Below are 21,323 nucleotides of genomic sequence, written 5' to 3' on the forward strand. Positions count from 1 at the left end.
ACCGGGGATAATACTTTTATGTTAGATCACCGGACCACAGGCCTCCTTAGCTTCGTTCAAAGTTTGAGAGGCACCTCTTGTCAGCGGAACCATTGTTCGTAAAGTATGTTCACCACGGACCTCGTTAACAGCTGCACAGCAGCTTCCCTCACGATGCTGGTTTATTATTGCACGTCAGGGTGTTAGAAGTGTTATCCCAGTTCACTATCTTCTTGTTTTAGTCACTTTTGATAAGACTTCAAGTCGTTATAGATTAGCGTTGAATGCATTAAGTAGCCAGCTGCTGCTGACGGCGCTTTTAGGTTAGCTGTTAGCTTGTTAGCAGAGTGAGGAATCATCTGCTAACTTCACTGTTAACGCAAAGTATGTTTCAGTAGTTGTTTACTTCGGCGACATTTCAAATACTCGGTAAGTAACTCGGCTAATGTTGATATTGCAAAGCTTTACTTTTCAGCCATTTCATATTGAAGTGAACGCTTTAAATAAAAGTTGTCTGCAACACGGAGCGCAGGTGAATTTACTGGAACAGAACAAGACTCTGCAGTTTCATTCAAAGGTGTTGTGTTGAAATGTTTCAGAAAAACAACTGGAGAAAAGTCTGAAGGTGCGATGGAAACTGCGTCAGAGGAAACCCTTGAAAAGGGGACCAATGCGTTTGTAAAGGGTGAAGCTGCCATCAAACCAGAGTAAGTAACCATCCGTGCCTGGCAGATGATGAAGTGTAATTTGAGTCGCACTGGAAACCGGTGGAGGTCCAGGTGAGTTTGTTCAGACCAAATGATGTTAATCACACAGCTGCCAGAACGTGGGGCATCGTGGCATCTGTTCCCCGTGCTGCACCATCCTGCCTCTTAATGCCCCACATTCAACTCTCTTTAATTGGGGGCAGCAACTAAGATGTCAATCCACCATTTTCCCAGCGCAATAGTATGGGCTTTACTCTTGTAGATGCTGCACCACCGTCCCTTCATTTCCCACGTCCCGCCGCTTTGTCTGATGAAGCCAAAAGAACTACACTGTCAGCAAAAAGGCTATTGAAGGCACTTGACTGTTTGCACAGAGTCCTGTTTCAACTCTTGCTCCGGTGTTACAGGGACCAATTAGTCTGTGTGGGCATGGGCTAAAATGATGCAATAATTGTACAAAAACTTCATGGCAGGACACACATCAGATTGACACTTTATCGAGGCAAACTAGGGGATTCCCCCCTCCCCCCCCACTTATAATTAGGTGATCAGGTGCACACTTGCTGTGTCCTTACTCTGTCCATACTACACCCTAAATGTACATAGTATAGAAAATGCTCATTGTTTCCATGTATATTGTTTTTGCAGTTAGTGTACGAGAGGTCACGGTACATTTCCATTTTCTACTAATGAGACATAATGCAGGACCAGTTTTGGATTTTCACTCTAGTTTCATTTAACAAAAAAAAAACAGGTTTTCCAGAAGCTTCATACTTCTGTTTTCAGTTTTCCAAGAATTTCCTCAAACTATCCAGCATCATCATCTATAATTTGTTTCCATTTTTACAAGCAGTGACCTGCTTTCCTATTTCCTTCAGGCACTGCATTGTGGAACCTTTGTCTGTTTCTCAGGATTAAAACAGCTCGTACTACAAACCTGCCGACATACACAGCCACTGTTTTTATTACGTTGTACATCTCACAAAACACCATGAGGATTGGCCTTTTTTCTTCCTTCCTCTTGTATTTACAGATTCCTCACGACCAAAGACAAATTTCATGGGTTTATAGACGCAGAGTGGCAGGGCTCAAAAGGAGACAAGGCCCCTGAGAATGACACAACTGATGAGACATCTGTGGAGGAACCTGAGCCCAAAAAGCTGAAAGTGGAGCCTGAAGAGAGAAATAATGCCGGGAAACAGGACGGTAAACGTCTTCGGGGACAGAATAAGTCGAGGCCGCACACAAAGCCCACCGCCTATGATGAGAAGCGACTGTGTGTCTCAGTCATTCAGGTATGAAGCTCTAACCGCTCATTCACAAATCCCACACAGAGTATTTTTCAAATTTCTCAACTGGTAGTTATTATGACTTTTTCCATCCATTTAGAACAGGGAATGTCCCTTTGGAGACAAATGCCACTTTCACCATGACATCGGGGAGTACATGGCCTCGAAGCCCGCTGACATCGGGGAAAGCTGTTACCTCTATGACACATTTGGAAAATGTGGATATGGTCTCGCCTGCCGCTTTGCCAAGGCACACACGACACCCGACTTCAAAACCATGGAGAAGGCCGATCTGGTGAAGGCGTACGAAGGCAGGACTGTGATGAAGAACAGCTTGAGCAAAGACCTTCAGAATCGTCTGAGGAAACGTTCGGTCGCCTTCAAGAAGTCAGCAGAGTACCTGAAAACACTTTCAAACAACAAAGACAAAAAAGAACAGCGAGGAAATGGTAGGAGGAGGTTTTTAACACGTCCTTTTATTTCTGTAAACAATGCTGTCAACATTACGAGAGACCCGTGTTGTCCTGTATAAATCTGCGTCACCGATTTAAGATCGCCTTCTTACTTTGTGATCGTGCACATTTAACACGCTTCATCTATAGTTTCCAAATATTTTTTAATTATCAGAATTGAGACATATTTAATAAAAGCATCCATTCATAAAATATGAAATTTGACCTGATTTAAGTTTGATGATATAATTAAGTCCTTTGACTCATTCAGGTGACGCGTGTGCAGCTGAAGTATCTGCAGATCCAGCAGGAGAAAAGCAGCTTGTTTCCACTGAAGCACAGGTACAACCTTCTACTGCGTCCTCCCTAATTAGTCTATCAGTGAACCGGAGATGATTTTTTTTTTCCCCCATGATGTTTTGCAAGTATTTTTTTACATGTTTGCTTTGTGATGAGCTGCAGGCCAGCCCTGATAAACAGCCTCTAGTGAAGACTGTCGGCCCGCTGACTGATGCTGATGTCATCAAGTTGCGCCCATGTGAAAAGAAGCAGGCATGTATCACTCAAACTCTTTCCCTCATAATTTTACTTTCTGCTTAAATAGCAAAAATAAATCATGATCTTTTTTTTCTTCTTGTTTTTACAAATTATTGTAATTTACAAATTAGAAGAATATAAATCAGAGGATATTTACATGGTTTAAAATCACTGCCAAATAGTGTGGCTTGTTGTCTAAGAAGTTATTTTCTTTGTGCGTTTAAGGTGGACTTTCAAGACAAGCTCTACCTCGCTCCTCTAACAACTGTAAGTACTACTACACTGAGATGAGCACTGCAGATAGTCCTAGAAGTAGTTTAATATTTAAATCCTGTCATATAGCAAGTGAAATTAAATGCTGATCTGTAAATAAGGTTTGCGCCTGACTAAATGTTATCTCTCTCTGTATCACCCAAGTGTGGAAATCTTCCTTTCCGTCGTGTGTGTAAGCGCTTCGGCGCAGACATCACCTGTGGGGAGATGGCCATGTGCACTAATCTGCTGCAGGGGCAGCAGTCCGAGTGGGCCCTCCTAAAGAGGCACGAGAGCGAGGACTTTTTTGGTGTCCAGGTGATGGCATCTTACATCATTCAAACTCTGCAGAACAACTGAATCTTGTTAAATCAGGTTGAAAACACATCTCCATAGATTTAGGTTTTAAAAGTTTTAGTGTCAGAGTGAGCATGTTTTTTGTTCTTAAGTCTGAATTGTGTCTCCAGGTAGAGGGCTGTTTCCCTGACACCATGACGAGGTGCGCAGAGCTCATCAACAACAACACTGATGTTGATTTTGTGGACATCAACTCGGGATGCCCAATTGATCTTGTTTACAAGAAGGTAAAGTCTTACCTAACCAGAATCCCCTATTCAGATAAATGATGTGGGTTTTTATTGCTTTATGTGTTCTCTCCCTGCTGAATAATCATAAATAAATACGTACAAATTGTTGCAACTTGACACACACTTGCTGCAGTGTGCGAAATTCAACAAAGTATTCAACATCAACATGTCTTTGACAGATGGTCTTTAAATTATTTCCCTCATCAGGGCGGAGGCTGCGGTTTGATGACACGAACTAGAAAATTTGAACAGATAATCAAAGGAATGAATTATGTAAGTATGTCTTTTTCTTCATATAAGGTCCATTTTATTATTTGTTTAGCAAAGGCAGTATTATAGTATTGTCTGTTTTAAAGAGAGGAAATGCAACAGGTAATGATTTGAAACGAACACGCAAACGCTGTGTTTCTTTGGCTTGGATTACAAGTCCAGTCAAGTTGAAGGCTGAATTAAAACGTATTATGTTTTTTTTTGTTTTTGTTTTTTTTCCCCCTGAAGGTTCTTGATGTCCCTTTAACAGTCAAGATCCGCACTGGTGTTCAAGAGAAGTCCATGATCGCACACAAACTCATCCCAGAGATGAAGAATTGGGGTGTCTCCATGGTCACAGTAAGTCTTGTATCAGTCAAAGCACAAATAAAGGAGAGATGTGTTTCAGTAGTGTGAAAAGGTGCCTATTATAATAGGTAAAAATCATACTTTAACACAATCATAATTTGAGTCTTGGAAAAAAAGAAAGCAAGGGAAGTCGCTCTTAATTTCCCAGTTTAGAAGGTTAAATTGACCAGCAACAGCTACAAACAATGTGCTGAATCATCATTTCATAATCAGAATCTGTATCATTTAGCAAATTTAATGCATGTCCCATATTCCTATTTTACAGTTTGTTTGACTCCTAATAAATACACATTCTTGTCATGTGGTAATGATTTATCCATGCGAGGTGGTTCTCACAAGCACATTTTTGCTTCCTCCTTCATGTGTTTATCATTTTCATATCTGCTTATAAATACGAGTCAGCTTCGAGATATGATGAAACACTGGCGTTGTCATTTTCTTCCAGTTGCATGGCAGATCCAGGGAGCAGCGCTACACAAAGTTAGCTGACTGGGACTATATAACTACATGTTCCAAGCTGGCGAGCCCTGTTCCTCTTTTTGGTATGTGTACTTATGAGGATTGCCGCTGAATGTAATGCAGATGCATAAGATGGCAATCACTATGTTGTAAAACCACATACAGGTGGAAGAATAATTTATTGCTCGTAATGTGGTGAACGAAGGTAACTTTAAATTTTTTTTTAATTTTTTATATTGTTCCAGGTAATGGAGACATTCTGTCCTATGAAGATGCCATGAAAGCCAGAGAGACCGGTGTTTCTGGTATTATGATAGCAAGGTTGGCATCACTTGGAAACACCTTTATACCAAATAAATGTTTGGCATTGATGTGGTTTATAGTCACTCTTAGCCTTCTTCATTTTGAATAAGGAAGGAAACATATTAAGCTGCGCCTTTCGCAGTGCATAGAAGAGTCCACATTTTTTTTGCTATAAAGTTGAATTAGTATTTGATTAAATCAGAATCACATGATTGACTTTTGTTGGGATTGTCTCTCTGCAGGGGTGCTCTCATTAAGCCCTGGATCTTCACTGAGATCAAGGAGAGCAGACACTGGGACATCTCGTCCAGTGAGCGACTGGACATCCTAAGGGACTTCAGCAACTTCGGCCTGGAGCACTGGGGCTCCGACACTCGAGGGGTGGAGAAGACCCGCACCTTCATGCTGGAGTGGCTCTCCTTCATGTGCAGGTGGGCAACAACATGCACTTCAAAATGTTGCATTTCATCTACTATAAACTATCAATATTCATGATTGGCTATTTGATCCAGAAAAACTTACAATTATTATATATATAAAAATGTATATGATGTAGGCCCACTGTTGGTTGTGGTCTCTTGTGCCTGTTGGGACATTTGACAGCTTTAAAATTTGCTTTATAGATTGTGATTTTTGGTACTTTTTCTAACTGCATTGTGATGCCATTAATGTCGAGAGTAGTAATAGGGATGAGGCGAGTATGCTTGTGTATTCAAATGGTGACAAACCAACAGACAGAATCAGGGTTTCACACTGAATACTTACAATAAAGAAGACTGGAGATAAATCAATCATGGCCTTCCTGTCCCCTTCCATCTCTCTCTTAGATATATTCCAGTGGGCCTGTTGGAGCGAGTGCCTCAGAAGATCAATGAGCGACCCCCGTACTACATGGGCAGGAACTACATGGAGTCACTGATGGCCAGTCAAAATGTCGGGGATTGGGTCAGGATTAGGTGAGCAGAACACCATCTAACCATGGAAGAGTAACCTTTCAAATTAAAGCTGCTTTAAATTAAGAGTTGAATAATACATTTTATAAAATAACCTTTTTCTCTCCAGTGAAATGCTGCTTGGACCTGTACCGAAGAATTTCAACTTTTTGCCCAAACATAAAGCCAATGCCTACAAGTGATTTTCTCTTTGTGTGACTCCTAAAAACATCCAGGTTTTTGTGTTGTTCCTTTTGTATTGTCTCTGGAGAAGAAGACAGAGAAAAATAGATCATTTGTGTTTTAAATGACAAAGACTATTGAATAGCCTGTTTATTTACCCTGTGGTACAGTGGAAGAAAACATGTCTGTTTATGTACCTGAAATATATGCAATAAAATCTTTGGCCACACTAAGATATTTTTGTGTCTTTTATGTTTCTTTTGGGGAGGAGGGTAATTTATTTAATCTACCTTTAAGTACCTTTATAACTGTTCTTTTGGAAAGAACATGTGACACGTCTGTACCTGGTTACATTTACACTTGTGCACGTGACAAAGTTATGTGTTTGCACATATGGCCGTAATAACACATTTAAACTGAACATGTTACTTTTGAGCGTTAACACAGACGACACAATAATGCATTAACACGAGACTTTTGGTCCAAAAGAACAGGTTCATTTTGAACGTGTTCATTTTCAATGTACAAACACGAGATTTCCCGGCTTCATTTTGAACGTGAGCAGCAAATCCTTCTTTTGTAAAACAAGCCTCTGGACTGGAAGTTCATGTTTTTGTATTTTGCATCTGCACCACAGGTGTTTGGAAAGATTTTGCATTTTCTTTTTGTGAGTATGTGTTTTTCCCTGCAGGACTGCAAGTTTTCATTTTTGTGTTTTGCACTTTAGTAGCACTACTGTACTGTACAGAGATAAACACATGAAAACATTTGCCTTGAAACACCTAGTCCTACAAAAAGCACGTGCTGCAAATAAAGATTATTCCCCTCCAATAGTCCTTTTTCCCATGTAAGATTCTTGAGTTCAAAAATCTGTCTTTGGGCTTCATCACTGCCCCCAATAGTCCAAGTATGGGGCCATGATTTTATCGATTAAAAAAAGGTTTGTCCTTCAGATATGAAAAGAAAGCCTTAAAACAGAGGTCTTCAACAGGCGGTCCGCGGAGGTACTGCAGGGGGTCGTGAAATTTTTGGTTGATTAGACAATTTTTCAGATTTTTTAAAAATATTTTTTTCCCACAAATTTAAATGTCTTTAAATACACATTAACATGAATCCAACATATTGTAGCGAATGGATAAATGGAGGCAGAAGATGTTATCTTTCAGTCAGAAATGCAAACATTCAACGACACACAGGAGCTCTCAAACTGGGCACAGGTTCACTCAGAGCGAGACTAGCCTGCACCTGTCCCTCCAAGCCTCCTGCACTCCTCCAGTTTAATATAAAACACAATTGTATACAATATATATAGTAGGGGGTCCCTGCTCCATCTCTCTATCAGTTTGGGGGTCCCTGGCCTGAAAAACATTGAAGACCCCTGCCTTAAAACATGGATATGACCTATAACTAAGAGAGAGCATGTGAACATTTTCTCTACATGGAATTATTATTATTAAAAAAAAAAAATGGTATCACATTTTGAAAGGGTAACATGCCTGTACCAAGTTACTGAAAACTTTAAAAACCAGAAAGACAGCTACTTTTCCTCTTTTTTTTGGTCATAGTTAATGTCTGACTTATTTCAATTATGAATATGTAAAAAAAAAAAAACCCTAACTTGCAGAAATGTATTCTGCATGCCAGAAGATTTAAGTCAATTTTGCGTTTTAATTTAGGCTATTATAAATGTCATTTTCTTTCACGATAAAATCTTGGCCAATTCATTTACCATTTTAAAAGAAGTGTTTTTTTTTTTTTTTTTTTTTTTTTTTCCCCACGGCATTTCCCATTGAGCATAAATAGGCCGGTTTTCGTTACGTGCCCAATTAGCAGTCACCAGGTGCAACTCGTTAACTTGAAACCGAGGCTTTTCGCGGGGGAGGGAGCCCTACGTGTCTTTATCCGGTGTTCGGCACCTTTGAAACGCTTTCTCTTGGATCCATGGCAGGGCACCGAGTCGAGCTGCTGGTGGTACTGACCGGGACTCTGCTGCTGCTGCTGCTGTCAGTCCGGGGATGGGAGCGGATCAACCAGACTCAATTTATCCGTTTGTACGAGACCGGAAAGTGGTCTGAAGCGCGTAGTTTTTCATTTCCAGGTAAGCCACAGTGCACTCTCATGACTCTTCAGGTGTTCACATCGACAGAGGTCTTCCACATGTCTGCAGCCTCTAAAACCTGTTCGAGAAGCAAGAAAACTGCTTCGCCAGATGCATTTAACCGGGACCTGACAGTTGCGTTAGAAGCGAGACTTACTTTTAAAGAAAGAAGAACTTATTCTGGAGAGGAGAGATTCCTCTAATTAAACTTTTTAATATGATTATTTTTATTTTATTTTATAGGCCTAGTCAGCCTATAACACCCAGGGGTGTTCTTGCTGCAGCCTTACTTGATCTGGTATGGGTGGTAGTTTATTGTTTAATGTTAACAAACTTTATGGCTCTAAAACTGATTTGATTTCATGACTGGACTTAATTATAACATCGTTTGACTTTCCCAGTTGCATTTTGGGTAAAAAAATATTTTTATTTAGCCATCACTTTTGCTTTACTTTAGTGTCACATTAATTATCTGGTCAGGCTGTGTGTGTGATTTTATTAAACCAAAGTCTTGGAAATAACTGCATGCAATTGAACAAACAAAACAACATTAATGAATGAAGGTATTTTCTGTGTGTGTGTGTGTGTTGTAATGGATAAGGTGTTTCTAAAAGGTAAACTGAAGCTACATAGAAATACCACTTTATGGATAAGGGTGAGTTTTTTTGATGCCCTTTTGTCAGGGACATCAGATAATGACCACCTTGCACCTCTAGATGACGTCTTTGACAATGAGGAGGAGGAGGATGATGATGATGATGATGATGATGAAAAATACATTTCTGAGGATGCAGTCCTGGAAGCGGTGGGTGTCGTCACCAGGGACTCCTTTGACCCTTTTGCTGACAAGGTGGACATGGAAGATTCGGATACAGCAAACTCGACCTGTGCCACACAAAATGGATTCCAGGTAGAATTTGTAGAAACCCATCCAGGGAGCTGGACTGGCAATCTGAGTAAGGGTTATCCTGGGCTGGAATTGGTTTGCAGTAATGCTGGCTTCCAAATTACTCTGCCAACTAACCTGTTCAGTGAGGTTAAAGTTTTGGGTATGTACTTAAAAAAAAAAAAAAGTGAAGTTTACATTTTTTTCTGAATGAATGTGAATGTTATTCTGAAAGATATTTTGGTTTAATTTTCTCCCTGCAGGCTTGAAGGACCTGCTGTCCATCATGGATGCTCCGAAGAATTGTGGTTATAGTGTGAACCTTCACCAGAAGACCTTGACTGTACCCTTTAGTGGATGCCATGTGGAAAAACAAGTAATCAATTGCCTTTCCTCCGTAATATTCTTTTTTTTTTTTTTTTTTTATTCCATAGAACATCCCATTAGAATTGATTTCATATCTTTTACCAAAGCTTTATTTTAAAATTATTTCAGACTAATGGCTACAGTGTGCAGTTGCTGTACATCGATGTGCTTGATCAGCCACAAATTTCTACCGCATCTTGTGAGAAGAGTATAAAGTTTGACCCCGGTCTGTCCCCTCGTGCCGGTGGGAAAACTGCGTCAAAGTGCAATAACCCAACCACTCCAAGACCAGCACCACACCCATGGTGGTTGAAACCAACCACTCCACCACCAGCAGTGAACCCAACAAAGGCGCAAAGTGAGTGTAAACTGTGTCTGGCAAATGAGCTGATATTTGATTTGTATCTGCAAGAACATGCATTGACATTAATAACGTCACACCGGAGTGACATCTGTGGATTTTTGAATGGCAAACTGTTTTAAATGTTTGGTTTCAGATTGTGCTGTCCCCACGGGAGAGCGGGTGGCTTGTGGTATCTCGGGAATAGCTTCATCAGTCTGTGAGAAGATTGGATGCTGTGTGGATCGCTTTACACATGCCTGCTACTACCCAATAGATGGTAAGGCTTATGTTTGGAGATACCTGGTAGAACTCTTCCATTTTGACTTGTTCTCTAAAGGAACACTTCTGTATTAATCCACTTTTTAAATCGTTGGCCAATCAGTGTTGATGGTAAATGAAGTCAATTGAAGGAATGAGTTCTGCTAACTCTGCTCTACCGGTTGAGTGGGTGTTGCAAGAGGAGAAACGCTGCAGAACGGGTTTAGATGTTGGGTGTCAGAAGCTCACGGTCAATGTGTCCTAGTCATGTAGGCACTGCAGGTGCAGGCATTGCTCTACTAGTGGGAAAACTCAGCCTTTTTGGTCAATGTAGCGCACACTGATGAATTAATTGCTTCAATTGACTACGTTTACCAACAACACCTAAGTGGGCACATTCAAGTGTTGAATTTCCTCTTGCGCTATTTGTTTTTATTTGTATTTCCCCCCTCAATTTAGAGTGCACGGCCAATCAACACTTTGTTTTTGCCATTCGTCACGACTCTGCATCCATCCCTGTGGACCCCACCAGACTTCTTATTCCTGGGAGCCCAGAGTGTAAACCAGTCATTGTTAATGACATGGTTGCCATCTTTAAGTTCAGAGTCAATGAATGTGGGACTCGCGTTTATGTAAGTTAATCCTTTCTTTAAACAACAAACTTGCCACTTTGGTACTTTTTAAATATAGTGCATTAAGCTACAGAGCTACTTGGTCTGTTCAGGATTATTAAATGCTTCACAATATGACTCACCTTGTTCATGTTCAAAACTGGATTAAGCCGAATGAATATGCCAGACTTGCACTTATCTTCTACTGCATTTTCACAAGGCAAATAATCAAGAATTAAATGCTGCAGCTCTTAAATGATGTGAATTTTCAACTGTATAGATGGATTTGTTGAATGAAATCATGGCCATTGATATAAAACTCCTGACCTGTCATTGCAAGTTCTGTCACAAATGAACTTGTGATGCATCTGTCTCTGACAGACAACCCAAACTCACTACTTGTGATTTCACATCTGCTACATGTCTTTCCTTTTAAAAATATAGATAGCTATAGATAGATAATTCATGGGTTTTGAGATTTTAAGAGGACACTTGGCTCTCAATATGCTGGTAGCCTTGGAAACTGCACCTCAGTCAGTGCAGCCAATATTCTGTGTGACCTGAAGCAAATGCGTGTGGAACGTTTACATTTCTGAACAGGAAGTTGGTGAAATGAAGATCTACCTGGCTGAGGTGCAGACTATTGTCCAAGCTCTGAACCTCAAGTATGGCATAATTACAAGAAGTGATCCACTCCGGTTAGTGGGTTATACAGTACATTCAACAATGCATCTTAAGGGGCTAATGGTGGTCATATAAAACAAATCTGGTCCTACTCTTGATTTGACTATTAAATATTGATTTGTTTCTCTGACGTGTTTTAATGGACTTTCTTTAACACGCGTCTTTTGTAGGTTCTTGGTGGAGTGTCGATATGGCAAATCTGGCACGGCTCAGCAGTCATTAGCCAGCGTTGGCTACATGGTCAAGACCCCAACTTTCAGTCTGCCATCAGAAGTCGTTTCCAGCGGCTCAAGTGCTGTTCTGTTGAAAATAGCGACAGGTTGGATTATTTTCCATCAAACTACAATATGCAAATCCTTGATTAATTTAGCTGCAATGAGAATATACATTTAAATGCTCTCTTTTTCTCTCCTGTATAATCTGAACAGATGACACCTATACGAACTATCTTCCCACTTACCATCAGCCCTTGCGACTGCTCCTTGGCAATCCTGTATATCTTGAATTGATCCTGAAGTCTCCCAAACCAGACGCAGTGATTCTTGTCAACTACTGCTTGGCTTACCCTCGCTCTGCAAAGAATGCTCTGGTGCTTATTTATGAAGGGTAAGCTTGAGAGTCTGAATCACTGCATAGCTATTCAGGGTCAACTTTAACTTTGCCTCACTTTAAGTTATGTTTGTGTCTGCAGGTGTGCCAACCCTCATGATCCAAATGTGTCCATCCTTAAAGTCAGCGACCTTCCTGAAAATAGTCACCAAATACGTTTTGTAGTGAAGGCCTTCCAGTTTATGGATCAAATGACAAACACGTACCTCGATGAAGAAGTAAGTCAAAATGTGGTGTTTGACCTCATGTCAGATTGATTTTACAGGATAAATGAATAGTGTCAGTGACCCTGACATGGTAATGTGGTGAAGGCCAATATTAACTGCTCTCACAGCGACGTGAATGTTTATTATAAATGCAACAAAACAAGGTAATGTGTACGACGACTCGCCCGTCTCTCAAGTTGGATATCTGACTTTGATCAAGGGATTGTTCTATGATAAGAAAATTAGCATCTCAAGACGTTAAGTGGCATCTTGTAATGAAGAAACTTTCTCTAACACAAAGTTCTCTAAACCTTGCTGATGTGTCGTTTCCCTTCAGATCTATTTCATGTGCTCTACAGAGGTTTGTAGGACAGCAGAAAAGAAATGTGAACAGCGGTGCTTTGACGGACAGGTGAGTCTATAAACCTTGCTGATATGCCACCAATTGTTTAAATGTCTAATCAAATTATTTTGCTTCCAGGCACCGTGAGGATTTGCTGCTGAAGATCTATAAAAAGGATTAATGAAATGAAAAAAAAAATAATAATAAATGGAAAATTTTTATTGTACAGTTTTCATGGCTCTTAGTAGTATGTCTTTTTTTTTTTTTTTTTTTAAATGTTGCTGAAAGGCTCATTACTGGCATAAAATCAAGAAATATGAGCTTTTGGATCTGCAAAATGATTATCTAATGCTTAAATGCACTACTGTCAAGATTCCTGCGCTACACAAGTAAGAGTCCTAACATGGACGAGCACTATTTGTTAGTAGACTACGGGAAGTACGTCATTAGTCTAACTTGCAGTAATGCATCATGTTTACATCGTTTCTGTTCCTTAATAACCACCTATCTCTTAAAACGTCAACAGGCTTGGAAAAACAATGCATTTTCCCAAGTGGATTTTAAAATTGATAGAGCATAAAGTTGTGGAATTTTCCCAGTCCATAAAGGAACACATAATCCAGCAGAAAATTTCAAATATAACCAAATGTGGACATGCACAGCATTAATGGGACAGAAAGGGTCTGAAAACTCGGTTTAATATTGAATGAAATGGAAATACTCCAATAAAAAAAATGCATCAAATTTGAGCAGAATAACTATAACCAGCCGTTTCTTTGAAAAGTCCTTACATTATGAAGATTTGCCAGAGAGGGTAACTCTTGTCACTAAACTGTCTCTGGACCCACAATCCTTTGCGCCGTGACGCTCCGGTAGCTGTTTGCGCACAACGAACGGATTCGACTTTAAACCTGCTGATTTGTCATTTAAAAAAAACAAACAAACACAGGAAGTGTCTGTCAGGTGAGAGGAGTCACATGTGGACATCAGCTGGACGGGAATAGAACACGAAGTAAGTTGTTGGGTTTTTTTTAAAAAAAAAAAAAAATTTTTATAGCGGAACTGGCGGTTTTTATGGGTCTCTATTTGAGAAATTAACAAAGTATTTTCCAGGACGGGCTACCTCTCAGTCAGCGTCATGTAGAGTGACTCAGCTACTGCGAGTTAGCTGCAGTGTTTTACGGTATGGCGCTTTTAAACCTGCTGGTTTTAAATGCCTGTACAATAGCCAACAATAACCTCCTACCTGCAGTATGTTCAATGTTAAAAACAAGCCAATCTCAAGGTTATATTTTTCTCTTGATCTCGAAAGTACTCTTGGTTTATGCAGAGCTTTTTCCACATGTTTTGTAAATAAACTCTATTTGTATTTGAACTAGGGCTGCATGTGATGGATATTTTCACTACCGATCGATCTGGAGATTTTTTTTTTTTTTCTAGATTAATTTGATTAGCTGGTTAAAAATGACAATTTCAACCAGTGGTATCAAGAAGAACCACAAAATAATCATATTCAAGCAGAATTCAGAGAATTTTTAGCACATTTTCAATTAAAAAAAAAACCCAACTTAAAACAAGTATCAAAATAGTTGGTGATTAATTTTCTATTGATCAGCTGATCGATCAATCGACTATTGTTGCAATTGTTAATTACTCAAATCACATACTAAAACATTTGAATGAAAATTCTGTGAATGAACCTGGAGCAACAATGGACTCAAGTTCAAACACCTTGAATGGTTTACCACATGGATGTGCGGGACCTGATAAATGTTATGGTCCACAGATTCCTGCTAAAAGGACATCAGACTTCTCCTTTAATATGACATTTCCAAAATGTAACTTTCCAATAAGAGCCTTTTTGGTCTTGACATTTACCCACATTATTATTCTACAAGTAAAGGGACAGTCAGCTGTGACTGTAGTTCTGCAAAACTATAACCAACTCAACTTCTGGCACTCTCACCCAGCATGATGAAGGAGGAACTACAAATACAGTGACTGTCAGCAGGTTTGCAGGTGGGCGGAGTCTCTGCCATAAGATATCACAAGGGGTTCGAAGTAGACTGACACCACTCTGCTTGTTAAACCTGCAGCTCCTGTCGCTGGCAAAAATGGCTCATCTCACAGCGCTTTTCAAGTATGTGGACGAACATCAGGATCTGTACGTGCAGGTGAGGTCACAGATTTGACAGAGTAAATCAGTGTAACTTCACCTCCTGTTGGACCGCTTGATATTACGATCAACTAATCATTATGGTGATCAGATAGTTGCCAAATGTGTGTCTTTACTTGATCAAATCGTGCTTTGTGAGTCTTGAATACTGAACAGCATTGTAACTTATTCGCCTTGACTGAACCAGACTATATGCCAAATGTCATAAATGTAAAACTAGTTGACCTGATGAAGTCGGCTTCAGTGACATTTTAACTGTAGCTGTAGTTCAATTTTGTAGAAGCCCTGCTGAGAAACATTCACTCTGGCTCTATTGGTCACAGTTTAACCAAAGCACGGATAGAATATATAAAACACCCATTGTTTGAAAACAGTGCGAGTTATTTGAATTGTTCTTTTTTTTTGCCAGCGCCTTGCAGATTGGGTGGGCATCCAGAGTGTGTCTGCTTGGCCTGAGAAGCGCGGCGAGATCAAGAGGATGATGGAGATGGCGGCCAAGGACATTGAGAGGCTCGGGGGGACGGTGGAGATGGTGGACATCGGCAACCAGAAGGTAAGAGGGTGTGAGAGTGGGCTGTTGATGTCTGCACTTGTTTGTCAAAAAATGCAAATGTTTAAACTGGGCTCTCTATGTCACCCATAACCTTCAGTTAAATTAAATGTTGTCCTTCCAGCTTCCCTCTGGAGAGGAGATCCCGCTGCCTCCGATCGTCCTGGGATGTTTGGGGTCAGACCCAGGCAAGAAGACGGTGTGTATTTACGGCCACCTCGATGTCCAGCCAGCCAACATCGATGATGGCTGGGATACAGAGCCGTTCACTCTGGTAGAGAAAGATGGTAAGTGCAGTATATTTTTGGTTTCTGTTTTGGTAATATTCTGTATAAAAGTAACCTCAGAGCAGTTTTAATATGATCCAGAAAGTCCCAGATGTCATGGTGTTACTGACTGCAGACTGGAATGCTGTCTGGCATGTAAGATAAGGCATTATGTGATTATCCTCAAGGTTTCAGTTCCCAGTCTTCAATGTAATGGTTACACCATCCTTTTTGGGTGGTTTGTTAAACTTTTAGTATCAAATCTCACTGAAATAAATGACCTGTTGGCAGTCTTGCCAAAAACAAAGAGAACAGTTTGGCAACGCTAAGGTAACAGAATAATATCATTATTACTCAGACGTAGCTTCCTATTTAAATGCTCTTTTGAGCTTTTATCAGCTTTGTACCTGTGGTCATATCACAGTTTGCTACATGTTTCCAAAGTCCAGACTAATTACCTCATGTTTTAGGTTTGAGATGTATTCTTGTCTTATCTGCAGTCCGCACAGGTATAGTGGAAAGCAGCACTGTTGTTTTCAGAAGAATCATAAATGCACTCAGAAGCATTTTATTTAGTAAATGTACTGTATGATGACAGATGCTATTTATGCAGCTTCTGCTTTACTTCACAAATAAACTGTAACTTGATTAAATCTCTTGTTTTTGTATCATAAGCCACCACAATTCCTGAATTAGTGACTGCGTTATTACACCTACCCCGGAACAATGCAAATGCTGCACTTGAATGAGTTTAACTTTAACAGTGTATTTGCGAGGTACAAAATAACACAATGACTCTGCTGGATTTGAACTATAAACCCTGTAAAACTGTTTAATACATGAGTATTGCAATTAACCTGGTCAACTTCCTTTACTACTGTTATACTTGACAGATAAAGCACTTTAAACTTGGACTTGAATTTATTGAGTCATATTATTGAGCCATGTTTTTGTGGTTCATTTCTGATACCATCAGCATTTATAGACTGTCAGATATTAATAAGCTTTTCACTTCTGGTTTTACTGCGTTGAGATTTTTTTCGGCTTATAATACCAGCACTGAAAGCGTTTTCTGGTGACAGTCAGCTGACGGAAAGTAGCACATCCGATTCCTCCTTTCTGTACAGCTCAGTTTGTGCTTACATCATGTTCTACTAGACACGCACAGATCTGCCTCCAATTTGAACAAGGGTTTCATTCCCAATGGGAAATGTGCATTCGAGCAAGACTAAAAGTCTATAGCGATGCTATTGGCATCAGATGCTGTAATGAACTTAAAGTGAACTGCATTTCTTGTAATTATCTTATTTTTCAACAATCAAAAACTTGTGTCCGCGGAATAATTTGAAAGATACTTTAATCTTTAAAGTAAAACTCTGCTTTCTCATAGGTAAGCTCTATGGACGAGGATCTACTGATGACAAGGGACCAGTGTTGGCCTGGTTTAACTGCATTGAGGCCTATCAGAAGATTCAGCAGGTATAGTTATTGCCACACTTCCACTACATTGTTAAGGAAAAGGGAGATATAAAACTCTGTGAAATGCTTCAAGTGGATCATACTTCCTATTTTGAGTCCCACAGCACTTCTTAAAGTGTTTAGCCGATTACCTTTCCCACCTATTCACATGTTCCCAAACTAAACTTTCTCTATTCTATTAAAGAAAAAAGAAAAGCTTAAATGATCAGAAATCATGTTAGATCTGAGCTCGCCATCATCACTCCGTGGTGTCTTAATGTCCAGCCAGCTGATATGATGATGCAATGTTACAGTGTGTCCAGAAGTAACCCCAAGCTGCTTTTATATAACATGATAAGTCAGGTGTGGTGGAGTGCTGAATATAAAACATTCCTTGTGATCAGTACTTACTGACAGGAATGCTGTTTGATTGGAAATACATAGAGGTGTGGCAGTCTATTTCAAGATGGGAAATGTTGTTTATAGTTTATCAGACAAAGAAAACAATCATTCAATTAATCCATCTGTTGCACACGTTCACACAGACATTTTATTTTGTTTTTTAAGTTGATTTATGAACCGTTTGTTTTACAAAGCAATGAGATTTTAGATTTGGAATATATGTAACCTTATATATGGAGACATTATACATTGTTAATAATATTTGAGAAATGGATTATCTCTGTGTTAAAGTACACCACTAATTTGGTCATTGCCTGTTGATCACTTGAGAGCCGTCAGCAGTGCTTATCCTGGTCAAAGGTCTTGGAATAAAATCATGTTGCGTCTTATCCAGCCATCACTTAATGATTAAACTGAGTCTCGTCCCCTGTGTGTTCTTTTGACTCACCTTTGCAGTCAACAGATGCAGAAAGTTGTGTTCCAAATGAAAAGGTTTTTGCTCTTTTTGAACTCTAGAAAGTGAAGATCTATGTAAGGATTTAAATCATTTGTATAGCCTCAAAATCACCCTGATTTTTCAGCTGAAATCAGTGACCACCTTTCATCCTACTTATCTTTTTTCGATGTGCACAGTGAGGCCTGGTGATGATCTACTGTATATGGCGGGTTTTTTTTTTCTCTCTTTTCTAATGTTTCTCTTCGTGCTGCAGGAGCTTCCCATCAACATCAAATTCTGCTTCGAGGGGATGGAGGAATCCGGATCTGAGGGCCTGGATGAGCTGGTGTTTTCTAGGAAAGACACCTTTTTGAAAGACGTGGACTACGTCTGCATCTCTGACAACTACTGGCTGGGCAAGACCAAACCCTGCATCACCTATGGTCTGAGAGGAATCTGCTATTTCTTCATTGAGGTGGAGTCTTATTATAGTGCCTCTTACACTTTTAGCATAATGAGTTAAAGTGTGGTGAGAACAAACCCAGGTCTCCTGTAATGCAGTGTTTCATAATAACACAAATGTACTCCAGTTACTTGTGAACTTGCGATTTGATGCATGATGATAATGTTTAACTTTCAAACTTAAAGGTGGAGTGCGGTGCCAAGGACCTCCACTCAGGCGTGTTTGGCGGCTCTGTACACGAGGCCATGACTGACCTCATCGCACTAATGGGCAAGTGAAGCTGATGAATGAGCTTTCATTTCATAAAACTCATCTGAAGCAGATTGTGGTCACTAATTTGTCACTTCCTACACAGGCTCCCTGGTTGACAAGAAGGGGAAGGTTTTGGTTCCCGGGATGTACGACAACGTAGCCCCTCTGACAAAAGAGGAGCAAAAGCTGTACGAGAAGATTGACTTTGACCTGGACGAGTACTGCAAAGATGTGGGAGTTGGGCAGCTGCTGCATGACACCAAGGCAAGGAAATGATTTATGTTGCCAAAATGTGTGGCATTACTCTGGATCACTTATGTAAAGTGTAATGCTTTTTTTATTTTTATTTTTATTTTTTTCTATTTTCCACTGTAGGAGAAAATCCTCATGCACCGCTGGAGGTACCCGTGTCTGTCTCTTCATGGTATCGAGGGGGCTTTCTCTGAAACGGGAGCAAAGACTGTTATCCCCCGCAAGGTCATCGGCAAGTTCTCCATCCGCCTTGTCCCTGACATGGACCCCAAAGATGTGGAGAAGCAGGTAGACAAAGATTGCACCTAACTGACTCTTAATAGCGTCGTCTTGTAGTATTCATGTGTCTTCAGTGTTTTGGGTTATCAACGCAGTTTTTTTTGGAAAGAATATTTCATCTCCAACTCAAATTGTGTTACTAAAATGCATAAAGCATCCATACATCATGATGATGTAGTAAGAGGAATGTTTAAGACAGATCCTGAATTTGGGAAACAAAGAGAGGTAATTTAGTGACATTTGTTTGGTATTGAATGACAAAATCTCAATCAGCTTCAGCCTGAAGTTAGACTGCGGGCCAGCTTTAATACAGCTTCAATCTGTCACTACCTGTTTATGACCTCCTGAAACTCAAGAAGAACAGCTGTTATTGATCTTATGTTAAAAATCTTGTCTGTGCTTTCATTGTACTGTTATTATTCTTTGTCCCTATCAAGGTTATGAGCCATCTGCAGAAGACGTTTTCTGAACGTGGAAGCCCAAACAAACTGAAAATACACATGGGCCACGGTGCCAAAGCCTGGGTCTCTGACTTCAACCACCCACACTACATGGCTGGTCGAAAGGCCATGAAGACAGGTACAGAGGCATGATAAGAGTCATATGATGACACGGTCAGTTCTAGGGATGCACCGTTACTGATACTGCTATCGGATCTTGGTCCAATGCTGACTCGTATTGCCGCATTGGGTAATCAATAACAGTGAAGCCAATCAATTCAGATCCGTTTTATGTTTACATCTACATAGCGCGTCTGCGGCGCTCTCGTAGACCCGGCTAGTTTGCTGGAAGGAAGTACTATAGGAGGGAGCTAACAAAAAGTGTCAGCTGTTTTGAGCTAGTTTACACACAAATATTTTGTCACGTTTGTTTTCTGAATAACTGTTCTTCCCTCCTCCTCCTCCTTGTTGCTGCTGTAGTCTTTGGTGTTGAGCCTGACCTGACTCGTGAGGGAGGCAGCATCCCCGTCACCCTGACCTTCCAGGAGGCCACAGGCCGTAATGTCATGCTGCTCCCTGTAGGATCCTCTGACGACGGAGCTCACTCCCAGAACGAAAAGCTCAACAGGTTCGACGCAGCACCGACTTTCACTTCTTGGGAATTTAGAGGCGATATCGAAGTTAAAGAAGAACATAATCAAAATAAAGAGAAAAGTTTGTTGTATGATCATTTAACTCTTGTTTACCACCTCCACGGTTTTTTATCTTTAAGTTGGTGATTGTTAAATTGACATTTAGATTTTCTTTGTTTAGGTTTTTAATTGCAAAATAAAATACTACAATATTTGTTTTATTTCTCCATTTTCAGATCCAACTACGTTCAAGGAATCAAGATGCTCGGTGCATACTTCCATGAGGTTTCCCAGCTGGAATGAATTGATGTCTCATCATGATAAAATCCTTCCTCACTATCAGAGCCATAATCATTGTAGTATGATTTATCTTCCATAATTAATGGTTTTATATACACGAATAATAAAAGTCTTTTTTCTTTGTTACTCTGTGTTGCCTTGTTTAATTCATGGCTGGATAGGATTAACCATTGATGCAATGCGCCGCATCAGTTATCTGCTTACAATCACCGACAAATATATTATAATTTATTTATAAAAAAATTATAGTTTGATTGATTAAGCAGATGTGTTAGAGTGATAGGCTGACAAAAAAACAAGATCTGTGATTACACTTTGTTGCTCTGCATAAGCATCAGTGAAACCAGTCCCATGTGTAAGACAGCTATCAGCCTTCTCATGGACACAAGAAAACATTTTTATTTAAAAAATGAACAAAGCAGCAGCATGCAGAAATTCAGCAATTCAGAACCCATAAAAAAGGCTTAAAAACTTCCTGCAAAACAATTCAGGTTGCCTTATGTGCCATTAAGAATGCTGCATAGTCAGACTTGATGCCCATTGCACTAAAACAATTGATGTAACGACTACACATAATGATAGTGATTCAACACAGAACTGCAAGAACTCAAAATGAGATTGTTTTATTTCTTCTAACACTTGTGCTATGTCCTAAGGGGGAAAAAAACCCCAAACAAGAATATTATTGAAAAGTATGTTTTTATTACATTTTGTG

At 39.9% G+C, this 21,323-nt stretch overlaps 3 protein-coding genes across 3 annotated transcripts; all 3 read left to right on the forward strand.

Moving 5' to 3' along the window:
- The first annotated feature begins 125 nt into the window (after positions 1–125).
- Positions 126–6,531, forward strand: dus3l (dihydrouridine synthase 3-like (S. cerevisiae)). The gene is made up of 16 exons (XM_069694185.1): positions 126–408; positions 579–686; positions 1,720–1,981; positions 2,076–2,424; positions 2,699–2,769; positions 2,890–2,979; positions 3,190–3,231; positions 3,382–3,534; positions 3,684–3,800; positions 4,011–4,076; positions 4,302–4,412; positions 4,867–4,963; positions 5,126–5,201; positions 5,426–5,614; positions 6,011–6,139; positions 6,246–6,531. Exons 2-16 carry the CDS (start codon positions 610–612, stop codon positions 6,316–6,318), a joined length of 1,902 nt encoding a protein of 633 aa, XP_069550286.1. The 5' UTR covers positions 126–408; positions 579–609; the 3' UTR covers positions 6,319–6,531.
- Positions 6,532–8,239: 1,708 nt separating this feature from the next.
- Positions 8,240–12,849, forward strand: LOC138621516 (zona pellucida sperm-binding protein 4-like). Its single transcript, XM_069699650.1, has 12 exons — positions 8,240–8,396; positions 9,080–9,445; positions 9,546–9,658; positions 9,778–10,006; positions 10,146–10,268; positions 10,709–10,881; positions 11,461–11,558; positions 11,715–11,863; positions 11,973–12,150; positions 12,236–12,371; positions 12,697–12,771; positions 12,841–12,849. The coding sequence occupies exons 1-12, from the start codon at positions 8,240–8,242 to the stop codon at positions 12,847–12,849; spliced, it is 1,806 nt and encodes a 601-aa protein (XP_069555751.1).
- Positions 12,850–13,606: 757 nt separating this feature from the next.
- Positions 13,607–20,734, forward strand: cndp2 (carnosine dipeptidase 2). Its single transcript, XM_069694198.1, has 12 exons — positions 13,607–13,714; positions 14,799–14,876; positions 15,288–15,431; positions 15,553–15,715; positions 17,085–17,173; positions 18,265–18,465; positions 18,639–18,723; positions 18,809–18,969; positions 19,081–19,245; positions 19,674–19,815; positions 20,157–20,304; positions 20,545–20,734. Exons 2-12 carry the CDS (start codon positions 14,817–14,819, stop codon positions 20,609–20,611), a joined length of 1,425 nt encoding a protein of 474 aa, XP_069550299.1. The 5' UTR covers positions 13,607–13,714; positions 14,799–14,816; the 3' UTR covers positions 20,612–20,734.
- Positions 20,735–21,323: the final 589 nt, after the last annotated feature.

Source organism: Brachyistius frenatus, unplaced genomic scaffold (genome assembly GCF_029030835.1).
Source record: "Brachyistius frenatus isolate BFR_SWC_R1_liver_20210118 unplaced genomic scaffold, ASM2903083v1 Contig_2, whole genome shotgun sequence".
Taxonomy (NCBI): domain Eukaryota; kingdom Metazoa; phylum Chordata; class Actinopteri; family Embiotocidae; genus Brachyistius; species Brachyistius frenatus.

Excerpts from the sequence above, each read along its gene's own strand:
- dus3l (XM_069694185.1), top strand. The coding sequence starts at position 610 with ATGGAAACTGCGTCAGAGGAAACCCTTGAAAAGGGGACCAATGCGTTT. Across the intron at positions 2,980-3,189 it reads GCCCATGTGAAAAGAAGCAG|GTGGACTTTCAAGACAAGCT; the intron begins GCATGTATCACT and ends TGTGCGTTTAAG. Across the intron at positions 4,964-5,125 it reads GAGCCCTGTTCCTCTTTTTG|GTAATGGAGACATTCTGTCC; the intron begins GTATGTGTACTT and ends ATATTGTTCCAG.
- LOC138621516 (XM_069699650.1), top strand. The coding sequence starts at position 8,240 with ATGGCAGGGCACCGAGTCGAGCTGCTGGTGGTACTGACCGGGACTCTG. Across the intron at positions 10,007-10,145 it reads GAACCCAACAAAGGCGCAAA|ATTGTGCTGTCCCCACGGGA; the intron begins GTGAGTGTAAAC and ends GTTTGGTTTCAG. Across the intron at positions 10,882-11,460 it reads AATGTGGGACTCGCGTTTAT|GAAGTTGGTGAAATGAAGAT; the intron begins GTAAGTTAATCC and ends ATTTCTGAACAG.
- cndp2 (XM_069694198.1), top strand. The coding sequence starts at position 14,817 with ATGGCTCATCTCACAGCGCTTTTCAAGTATGTGGACGAACATCAGGAT. Across the intron at positions 17,174-18,264 it reads CCTATCAGAAGATTCAGCAG|GAGCTTCCCATCAACATCAA; the intron begins GTATAGTTATTG and ends TTCGTGCTGCAG. Across the intron at positions 18,970-19,080 it reads AGCTGCTGCATGACACCAAG|GAGAAAATCCTCATGCACCG; the intron begins GCAAGGAAATGA and ends TTTCCACTGTAG.